This window comes from Microtus oregoni, unplaced genomic scaffold (genome assembly GCF_018167655.1).
Source record: "Microtus oregoni isolate MIOR12 unplaced genomic scaffold, Mior012 000008F_ref0000371, whole genome shotgun sequence".
NCBI lineage: Eukaryota > Metazoa > Chordata > Mammalia > Rodentia > Cricetidae > Microtus > Microtus oregoni.
The window spans coordinates 37,531,428-37,542,601 of NW_024543067.1; the positions used below are offsets into that span (position 1 = coordinate 37,531,428).

The 11,174-nt window shown below is 51.4% G+C and overlaps 1 protein-coding gene across 1 annotated transcript; it reads left to right on the plus strand.

Moving 5' to 3' along the window:
* The first annotated feature begins 485 nt into the window (after positions 1 to 485).
* Positions 486 to 7,184, plus strand: Mrpl4 (mitochondrial ribosomal protein L4). Its single transcript, XM_041657276.1, has 9 exons — positions 486 to 625; positions 714 to 780; positions 881 to 1,031; positions 3,691 to 3,742; positions 4,597 to 4,714; positions 5,252 to 5,358; positions 5,445 to 5,554; positions 5,646 to 5,722; positions 6,273 to 7,184. The coding sequence occupies exons 1-9, from the start codon at positions 569 to 571 to the stop codon at positions 6,416 to 6,418; spliced, it is 885 nt and encodes a 294-aa protein (XP_041513210.1). The 5' UTR covers positions 486 to 568; the 3' UTR covers positions 6,419 to 7,184.
* Positions 7,185 to 11,174: the final 3,990 nt, after the last annotated feature.

The window sequence follows — 11,174 nt, forward strand, 5'->3', positions numbered from 1 at the left end:
AATTTTCCAGAAATTTTATTTTGTCTAATTTTCTCATTCTCACAGTTCTGGAATTCACGACACAGACCGGCTGGCCTCGAACTCACAAAAATCTGCCTGGATTAAAGGCGTGCAACACTACACCCAGTCTGACACACATCTTTAATCTCAGCATTTAGGAAGCAAAATCAGGTGGCTCTCTGAGTTCGAGGCCACCCTGGGCTACATAGTGAGCCTGACTCTGAAAGACAAACATCAGTTTATACCAACAACGGTAACGGTAAGACGGGGTTAAGTTAGACGCTGAAAAAGTTGTAGTCAAAAAATAAGGAGCGTGGCAGGAAAAGTCCAAAGTCAGTCAAAAGATTAACATTCAAGTGAACCTCATTAGTTAACTCCCGACGCCGAGCTCCGGAGGGGCGGGGCTTCTGGCGTCAGTGGCGCTCGCGGGCATCAGCAAAACTGCGCGTTCTAGAGCCGAGGGCCGCGGAGTCGCACTCGTGACGTCTAGCGGCGCAGCCTGACGTCATCAATACTGGCCGCGAGCCTCCAGGGGGCTCGGGATCTCCGCTCTGCGATTTGACCCGCGATGCTGCGATTGTTTCGGGCCGCTTCGCAGGCCTGCCATCGACCCTCTGGCTCCCGGGTAGGGCGCCCAGCTGAGGTCAGGGTCGGAGGTGCAAGGTTGTGAACTCTCAGGGAGCATCTCTAAATAAACGCCCCTCGTTTTCCAGGTCCTCACCTCGCTAGCGGAGCACTCGGCACGGCCAGCCGAGAGCTCGGAGCCGGGGGATAGCGCGGGTGAGGCGGCCGGGATCACAGCTTGGCTGTAGTTGGGAGGATGCAACGGAAGTGTTGATTTTTGTTCCTGACCCGTGTTCACTCATTCCCCGACCCCCAGGTCTCCTAAGTCCCGTGTTGCGCAAATGCGAGCTCCGGGTCCCCGCGCACCGGCGCCCCGTGCAGGCCTGGGTCGAGTCCCTGCGTGGCTTCGAGCAGGAGCGGGTCGGCCTGGCGGAGCTGCACCCGGATGTGTTTGCCACGGCGCCCCGGTGAGTGCAGGCTGCCGTGGGAGGGCTTTGCCTCGGTTTAACTGCCACAGGGCGGGAGGACAAAGGACGTACATAACCCAACAAACACCTTGGGCTGTTACATCCTGCTGTACTCTCTGGTGCTGGGTCCCCCATTTCTCAGAACTCAGGAAGTGGGGTGATGACTGGGTAGATTAATTTTGCACACACGAAGTTCTCTAGAAACGTTGACTTTAGAGCAGCAAGTGCTCCAGCTGGGCACAAGGCCCTGGGCTCTCTTCCACTATTCTACACAGCCGTCATAGGAACCCACACCTCTAATCCCAGCACTGTGGAGGTGGAGATAGGAGCATAGAGAAATTAATAGTCAGGGTGAGTCCCGGGCCAGCCTGAGCTATGTGACACCATAAGTAAAAATAAAAATGATAAGTATCGTTGACATGAATTAACGTTTTCAAAAATGGCTGAGAAGGAGGCCAGACTTAGCCGGATGGTGGTACACACCTTTAATCCAGCATTCGGGAGGCAGAGGCAGGGGGATCTCTGTGAGTTTGAGGCCAGCCTGCTCAACAGATCGAGCTCCAGGACAGCCAATACTACAGATGATCCATGTCCCGAAAAAAGGCCGGATTTGTTGGCATGTGCTTGTAATACCAGCATGGGAAAGGCTGAAACAGAATTTTTGCACCGTCTAACTGGAGTTTGAAGCGGTGCTCACTCCTGGATATGTGTGCCTCAGGCAAACAATCATGTGATGTACATATATACTTATATATGCAGGCAGGAGACACATGCATGTATAAAGTAAATCTTAAGATCATAGAGAAATATCTAGGTGAGATACTGTAGGAAGAGCTGCCTCCCTCACCATTGGCTTCTTTTGTTGTTGTTTTCCTGGGTCTCTATATTCTGGCTGTCCTGGAATTCACCAGGTAGACCAAGATGACTGTGAACCCAGAGACCCTCCTGTCTGCCTCCCTAGTGCTGGGATTAAAGGTGTGTACTGTCAGGCCAGGCTGCAACTTCCTACCATCTCCATAATGAACTTGGGGCTTTTCATTTTTTTTCCCTTTTTGGGGGGGACGACAGACATGTGTGCCACAGTGCATGTGTGGCACTGAGGGGACAACTTACGGGAATTGATTTTCTCTTTTCATCGTGTGTCTGGCTTCGCTGCAAGTGTCTCTGTCCACTGAGCCGGATCAGTTGCCCACAGATTGCTCTTCCCACCACATTGCCCTCAGTGGACATTAGTAGCATGTGGCTGGAAGCACAGTCAGTAATGGATACTTAGTGACTTACCAGGCTTACTACAGGGCTGGGGAGCCGGGTCAATAGGCAGAGCGCCTGCACCCGAGTCCGAGTTTAACCCTTAGAACCCACACAAAGTCAAGTGTGGTGGAATATGTGTGTAATCTAGCACTCCTGCTCACATATGGAAGGTGGACACAGGAGTGTGCCCAGAAGCTCCAAGGCCAGTAGCCTGGCATTAACATCAGCAAACAAGAAGACCAATACCTAGGGTTGTCCTCTGACTATGCGTGTGCGCACGCGTGTGCACACACAGACAACTATAATGCCAGTAAATCTCATCTGTATTTCAGGTTTCTGTAGTATATGTTGGTTTTATTTGCTTAAAAAATATTTGAGTCGGGTGGTAGTAGTGCATGCCTTTAATCCTAGCACTCAGGAGGCAGTGGCAGGTGGATCTCTGAGTTGGAGGCCAGCCTGGTCTACAAAGGGAGTTTCAAGACAGCCAGGACTACACAGAGACACCCTGTCTTGAAGGAAAAAAAAAATTGAGATTTTTATTTTATATATAGTGTTTCTCTGAATGTGTATGTGGACCACATGTGTGCAGTGCCCTCAGAAGCCCAAAGAAGGAAGGGGTCAGGACTGGAGTTAAAATCAGTTGTGGGCTGTTGTGGGTGCTGGGAATTGGACCTGGGCCTCTACAAGTGCAGCAAGCGCTCTTAACCACTGAGCCACCTCTCCAGCCTCCCTCCCCTCACAAGGTTGAGCCTGCTGGAGTGAGAGAGCAGGTACAGAGGTTCTGATGTTCAGCTCCACTCTGTTTGTTTGTTTTTGTAGCCTTAGCTGTCCTGGAACTTGCTCTATACACCAGGCTGGCCTTGAACTCACAGAGATCCACCTGCCTCTGCTTCCCGAGTGCTGAGATTCAAGGTGTGCACCACCACCACCCTGCCCTCAACTCTACTGTCTTTTTTTTTTTGTTTTTTCGAGACAGGGTTTCTCTGTAGCTTTGGAGCCTGTCCTAGAACTAGCTCTTGTAGACCAGGCTGGCCTCGAACCCACAGAGATCCGCCTGCCTCTGCCTCCCAAGTGCTGGGATTAAAGGCGTGCGCCACCACCGCCCAGCGGGAGATGGAGTCTTACCATCAAGCACAGCCAGGCCTTTAGCTTTCCATCTTGTTGCCTTAGCCTCTTGAGTACCAGGAGGTGAGGCATAGCCACCAAGCCTGACTGGACTCCATGGTACATAGATGGGCTTGAGTTGAGGCGGTGTCAGCTGTGGTTATCACAGTAGAAGACATAGAGTCCTGAACACCCAAAGGAACACCTAGGATTCCTTTACTGGGGTGCAGGTGTGGGAGAGTCTCAATTGGGGTGTCCCTCTCAATTGGGGTGTCCCTCTTAGGTCTCCCTTCCCTTTTTCCAGGCTGGATATTCTGCACCAGGTTGCCATCTGGCAGAAGAACTTCAAGAGAATCGTAAGTGTCCTGAGTAGCTAGCTGGGCAGAGCCCACTGGGCTCAGAGGTGTGCGAGTGTGAACTCTGGAAACAGCCTGGCTCAGGCCTTGTCTGCCTGTGCCATTCAGAGGAGGTCACTTCTCAGGTCATATCTCAGTACCCATCATTGTGGGTGTTACGTTAGCGGGTCTGCAGTGCAGCAGACTCCTGCCCCGAGGACTCAGGCTAGTGGGAGAGGTGAACAGAATCAGTAGTTAGACTGGGTGCACATCACCTCTCTAGAGAGAGGTCCTCAGTGCTGTGTACTGTGTGATGGACCTAGAGCCTCAAAGGTTGGGTGGGCAGTTTCTCTGTTAATAAGCCACCACCGCCTCATTTGCTACGTCACCAGCCCGTCATTAGAGTTTCTAGACAGGTACTCTACTGCTGAGTCATGCTCCAGCCATAAAGGAACATTTATATACTCTACCTATAGTCTGACTAACCTGACAGGCAGTGCAGCTGGAGTGAGGTTAATGGGGACGGCATGCCTGAATACTCTGGAAAGAACCACACAGCTTAGTATTATCACTTTGTCGGTGAGAGGAAAGAGTTTTGTGCCGAGAACATTCAGGAGTCAACAAGGGAGTCAGATGTGATGGCCCGAGCCTGTAATTGCAGCACTGCCGCAGCCGAGGAGGGAAATTGAACATACAGAGTCTGGGCTGTGTGGGGACACACAGAAACGTCAGGTGCTCTGTGAACAGGTCCCTCTCCTCCCCCGCTGCCTCCCTAAGACAGTCTTTGCTGCTGTTTGTCTGAACCTCACCCACTGCCTCCCTGAGACAGTCTTTGCTGCCATTTGTCTGAACCTCACCCTCTCTTGTGCTCACAGAGCTATGCTAAGACCAAGACCAGGGCTGAGGTGAGTGGTGGTGGCCGCAAGCCCTGGCAGCAGAAAGGCAGTGGCCGTGCCCGGCATGGCAGCATCCGTTCCCCCATATGGCGGGGAGGTGAGTGGGGCCCAGTTGGGAGGGAGTCCCAGATGCCCACAACTCCCATGACAAGGGACACCTGAGTCCCCAGCTTCTTAGCCCACTGGGACAGGTGACACTGGACTCAGGCTTGCTGAGCATGAGGCACAGAGATCTGAGAGCCCTGCACCACCAAGCCTGTTGATGCAGTGCTGGGGGTGGAATCCAAGGTTGTGTGCACACTAGGCAGGCCCTCTCTCAGCTACAGCCCTCACCTCCTTTGATAATGTGGTCGTGTATTTTTTTTCTTTTGAGGCTGGGTCTTGCTGTGTATCCCAAGCTGATCCTGGTATTGAACTCTTACTCTCCTTCAGTTTCTTGTACTAGAGTTGGATGACTATCTTCATGCATATCCACAGGCCCTCCTCCCCACTCTCCAGTCTTTCTTGTCCTTCCCAGCTCCTCCAGCTCCTGTTTATTGCCCACTCCACTACTCTGTCTCAGTATCAGGCTGATTTCTGACCTCCCAGCCCAGCAGTGACCAGCACCTGTTCACATGCCACACTGTCCCTGCAGGAGGCGTAGCCCATGGTCCCCGGGGCCCTACAAGTTACTACTACATGTTGCCCATGAAAGTGAGGGCACTGGGCCTCAAGGTGGCCTTGACTGTCAAGCTGATGCAGGTATGATCCAGTACAGCTGGGCGGGAAAACAGCTGGCGCCTGGCGGTCCTAGGACAGAGCCCAAGATTCTCTCTCTCTCTCCATAGGATGACCTTCACATCGTGGATTCTCTGGAACTGCCCACTGCAGACCCTCAGTACCTGACAGAGCTGGCCCAGTACCGCCACTGGGGGAGTTCCGTGCTCCTTGTAGACTTGTGAGGGCACAGGGCAGGGTGGGGAAGTAGGGGCCAAGTCTCTTGTGTTCTGCCTTGCCAGACTTACCTTCTTAGCATCCATGTGTTCCAGGATACATGAAGAGATGCCCAAGAATGTTGTGGCAGCCACCTCCAGGCTCAAGAGCTTCAACTTGATCCCTGCAGTTGGTGAGTGATGGGCCCAGCCCTCACCCCACAAGCCCTCACCTGGGAACCTTGGAGCAGTTCAAACCCTGTACAGTCACACCGTGACCGAGTGTCATGCCAAAGAATTTACCGTTTAGTTTTGGTGCTGGGGTGGAAGCCAGGGCCTAGGGCCTCCTGTGCCACTCCTCCATCCTTCAGCTGTCCCAACTGAAAGAAGCCCTGGGAGGTCATTATCTGCTAAAGTCTCTTCCACACATAGCCTGCAGGGGGCAAGCATGAGCACCTGGGTGAGAGCTGGTTTCCCCTGTCCTTTTCTTTTCCTCATCCTGGTCTTCCAGTGATACAGTATGTTCATTCACTTCCCGGGTCCTCCTCATTGGAATGTGGCATGGGGGGGTCACAGTCAAATTCTGGGCTGATGTAAAGGCAGGTAGATCCTCAGTTCCTTTTTCAGTGGGACCTAAAGACTAGCAGTATACCTTAGAGGAGGGCAGGGGCTCAGGCTTCAGATAAGAGGAACTTGGTCTGAAATAGAGGACAGCCACACCCTGACTGTGCGCTCACATCCCAGGCCTGAATGTGTACAGCATGCTCAAACACCAGACTCTGGTCCTCACCCTGCCTTCCATCGCCTTCCTGGAGGACAAGCTACTCTGGCAGGATTCAAGATACACTCCGCTCTACCCCTTCCGCTTGCCCTACAATGACTTCCCCTGACCCTGCCCTGGGCACCTAGAGGCCCACCCCACTTGGGGACCAGGTCAGCACATCATCTGTCCTGCAAAAAGGCTGTTCCCTGGAAGCTGCTGGGTCCCTGGAAGCTGCTGGGTCCTGGTGCCAGAAGCCAAGACAAGTGCCTCCTGGGGATCTCTTGCCACATTAAAAGTAAACTCAATTGTTGACAAGACTTGGGAATGGAGCTGTCACTGCGTGTGGGGTCTGTCAGCGCTTAGGCTGTTAATCCAACGCTGAGCATCCTAGGAGCCTCCTCCAGGGCTCACATCCTGTTCCTATGAATGCCCAGCATATATGGATACATCCTATGTAATGTATATTACAGTACAATGTCAGGAGGAGCTTCTTCCTGCTGCCAGTATATTACAGTACAATGTCAGGAGGAGCTTCTTCCTGCTGCCAGTATATTACAGTACAATGTCAGGAGGAGCTTCTTCCTCCTGAGGCAGATGCTGGGAACATGCACGGGTGCCAAGCCAGCAGCCTGCATTCACTTCTGGAGGGTCCGCCAGCTGTGTGCCATGCGGGCTTCCTCTGACAGCTTTCCTCAGGCACAGAATCAGACAAACCAGTGTCATGTGTTCTTGTGATAAAACAAAAAATCTGTTTAAAGACAACACGCCGGTATTCCCAGTTTTGCTTTTTATTTTTGTTTGTCAAGACAGGGTTTCTCTTGGGGGCTGGAGAGATGGCTCAGAGGTTAGGAGCACTGCCTGTTCTTCCGAAGGTCCTGAGGTCTCTGTATAACCATGGCTGTCTTACTCTCTAGATCAGGCTGGCCTTGAATTCACAGAGATCTTCCTGCCTCTGCCTTCCAAGTGCTGGGATTAAAGGCGTGCCACCACTCGGATATATTCTCAGTTTTTTGTTTTTGTTTAAAAATTGTGGGCTGAAGAGATCAGTGGCTTGGCACTGAAGAGCACTGGCTGCTCTCCCAGAAGACCAGACTTGGAGTCCCAATACCCACGTGGCAGCTCACAGCCATCTTCAACTCCAGTTCCAGAAGGAGCTGGCACAAGGCACAAACAATACATAGACATGTAGACAGAGGACATAAAGTAAGTTAAGAAAAATTAAAAGGGCTTAAAAGAAAACATTTTTCCCTATGGTCTGTGTCTAGATGGGCGCTCTAAGCTAACCCTCGGCCCCTCACTGAGTTTCCAGGCAGGGCTGTATATCCCAAGTATAAAGAAAGACTCCAGGTACACATGACTATGCCTGATTTGTTTGTTTTGTTTTACTTATTTTTAGCAGAGAACATTGGTTTACTTTTTTGTTTTTCAAGACGGGGTTTCTCTGTGTAGCAGACCTGGCTGTCCTGGAACTAGCTCTGTAGACCAGGCTGGCCTCAAACTCACAGAGATCTGCCTGCCTCTGCCTCCCAAGTGCTGGGATTAAAGCCGTGTGCCACCACCCAATAAACATAGGTTTATTTTTTAAAAATATTTATTTATTAAGCATACAATGTACTGCTGGCAAGGAAGACACCAGGTCTCATTATAGATGGTTGTGAGCCACCATGTGGTTGCTGGGAATTGAACTTGGGACCTCTGGAAGAGCAGCCATCTCTCCAGCCCCTGAACATAGGTTTATAAAGGAAAAATGAGGACTGGAGAGGTGGCTCAGCTGTTAACAGCACTGGCTGTTCTTGCAGAGGACCAGGTTCAATTCTCAGCACCCACATGACAGCTCACAACTGTCTGTTAACTCGAGTTGCAAGGGGTCACACACCCTCACACACATGCAGGCAAAACACCAGTTCACACAAATCATCTAAAAAGGAAAAATGAGAACTCCCAGAGAGTGGGCAGGTTCCCACAAAGAACGGTCAGCACTGTCTCTAAACTAGGACCAACGTTGACTAGGACTTCTTTCTGTTGGTGTATATACACACTGAGACTGCCAGCCCTTTTCTGGCTGAAAGTAACCATGGGATGTGTTGATGTTACTAGAAAAATAGAAGCCTGTGTGGTATGCTGCAGTGTAGCACTTTTGAGAGGCTGAGGGTTGAGGACTACAATTTTAAGGATAGCTTGGGCTACATAGTAAAGGCAGGCAGACATGGTGACACACACCTGTTTAGTGTCCAGCACTTGAGGCAGAAACAGGAGGGAAGGTTGGAAAAGTCACCCTTGGCTACATAACTTGAAGGGCTACCACAGACCCTATTTCAAAAACACTAAACAATGCTGGGACGTGGTGGTACACGCCTTTAATCCCAGCACTCAGGACACAGAGACAGCCTGGTCTACAGAGCAAGTTCTAGGACAGCCAGGGCTTGTTACACAGAGAAACCATGTCTCAAACAACATCACGTGCCCCAATCCCACTGAACAAGCCACTGGAATAAGTTATAGGTGTGCTGATGTTCACCCAGTGTGTACTGGCCACTACTACAGTTAGAGGGTCTGAGCTGGAGTGTTCCAGCCTAAGGGGACAGTTTTACTTTGACACAGATGCAGTTCCTATGTTAGAACTTTAAGGAAGCAGTAAAACCCACCACCACCCACAGGGTTTCCACAAGGCCAGAACCAGTCACGCCACACTGGAGACAAAAGGCATCCTAAGAAAGCAGTGCTGTCCCTAGAATGTACTTTCAAGTCATTAGGATGGAGCCAGACAAGCTGCTGGATGCCCTTGGGAAGCTAAGGCAGGAGGACCAGGAGTTTAAGGTCACCATGGACTACATAGTCTGAGTCTAGCAGGAGCTACATGAGACTGTCTTAAAAAAAAGCAAAGCACCAGAGCTGGGGAGAAGAAGCTGGGGTGGCTCAGGCTCCAGGTAGGAGGACAAGCCGAGTTGGGGTGACTGGGAAAGCACGGCAGGCTGAGGGAACTGCAAGGTGTCCCCAGCAGAACTCGACTAAGGCTGGAAGCTTCAGTACATTCCTTAGTTTGTGTGAGACCATTGGCACCAGGGAGGAAGTCATGCCCTTCCTGCAGACTGAGGCACAGCACAGGGAAGGAAACTACAAAAGAATGTAATTGTAGAATGCGCTACTCCGAAGTACGTTCCCGTCCCCACCTCGGCAAATGGCCCTCCCAGGATTTCAGACCAGGACCCAGGAATTGCCCTTGGCCCTACCCACAAGCCTCAACAAATCCAGTGGGTCTAGCCTGGGAATAGATCTAAACCCAAGAGATGTTCAGTGAACCACACAGGCAAGGTCACATATATACCAGATTAGCCTCTAACCGTGCCCCCTACACCGAGATAGGGTTTCTTTTAGCCTCGGCTATCCTGGTACTCACTCTTGTAGACCAGGCTGACTTTGAAGTCATAGAAATCCACCTGTCTCTGCCTCCCCAGTGCTGGGATTAAAGGCATATGCCACTACTGCTCTGGATTTTTTTGTTTTTCTTTAATGAGTGCTCTTGTCTGCATGTGCACAGACCTACCAAAAGAGGGCACCAGATCTCATACATGGTTGTGAGCTACTGTGTGGTTGCAGGGAATTGAACATAGGACCTCTGGAAGAGCAGCCAGTGCTCTTAACCGCTGCACGTCTCTCCACACTCACACCTGTTTTTCTTTTTTCATTACAGGGTTTCTCTGTGTAGCCCTGGATATTCTGGAACTTGCTCTATAGACCAGGCTGGTCTCAAATTCAGAGGTCTGCCTGCCTCTGCCTCTTGAGTGCTGGGAGTGATATGTCTGTGCCACCACACTGACCCAAGGCTTTGTGATGGTTAAACAGTCACTCTACTGAGCTACAGCCCCAGGAAGATTATCGTATTTGATTAATTGTATTTCATATGTGAATGCTTTGCCTGCATGTGTGCCACATGCATGCTTGCTGCTTGACGCGCTGGGAACTGAGCTTGGATCATCAACTGTTGAGCCATCTCTTCAGCCCTAAGATGTGTGTGTGTGTGTGTGTGTTCCTGCCAGTGCCCGGGGCGGTCAGATGAGAACATCAGATGGACCCCTATAGCTGGCATTACAGATGGTTGTAAGCTGCTGTATGGGTGATAGGAATTGAACCAGGGTGCTCTGCAAGAGCACTTGCTCTTAACTGCTAAACCACCACTCCAGTCCCCAGGTGATGGTGTTTAAAAAACAGACTCTGTGGAACTGGCCTTGAGCTCATGATTGAGGCTGACCTCAATCAGCTTTCTTGCCCCTGAGTATCACAGTTACAGGCTGCTCTACACTGTTGAACGTTTCTGTCACAGTAGAGTTGTGTGCAGTAGAGTTGTGTTCTGCTTGTTACCGCTCAGCTGAGCATCCCAGCAGGATTTTCCAATATTCTGCTCAGGGAACAATGGTGCCCTGCACACAGTAGGCATCACTTAAACAACCATACTCTTAGGGCTGCAGATGGTACTGTAGGGAGCTGGAGGCTCATGCACATGAAGTAGGGGCCAAAAGACTCTTAGTGATACCCAGAGAAAGATCCACTCCGAGGGTTTTTCCCAGACCTCCCTGAGGTCACCCTGGCAACTCTGCCACGGTTGTTCCGGGGCGGAGACTGAATGCCTCCTCTCCAGCCCCCTAAGATCAAAAGATCCCCGTGGAAATTCCTTAGGAATGCCCAGGCGGCGGGGCGTTGGTTGCGGAGTGTCCCGGGAGCTACGGCGCGGGAGGAAGAGCGTGCTCATCTAGACCTCTCCCTTCCGCATCTGCAGCACGACCTCCTGGCCTAGCGCAGGTCTCCACGGCAACTGTACCGGAGTCCCACAACAGGAAGCCTCCTCGGGCGCCTGAGGTCCAACGCAAGCCCCTGAGTTGGAAGAC

Bases quoted from the DNA above. Each gene is read 5' to 3' on its own strand.
- Mrpl4 (XM_041657276.1), top strand. From the start codon at position 569: ATGCTGCGATTGTTTCGGGCCGCTTCGCAGGCCTGCCATCGACCCTCT. The intron at 1,032-3,690 runs GTGAGTGCAGGC...CCCTTTTTCCAG, and splicing joins GTGTTTGCCACGGCGCCCCG to GCTGGATATTCTGCACCAGG. The intron at 4,715-5,251 runs GTGAGTGGGGCC...CTGTCCCTGCAG, and splicing joins TTCCCCCATATGGCGGGGAG to GAGGCGTAGCCCATGGTCCC.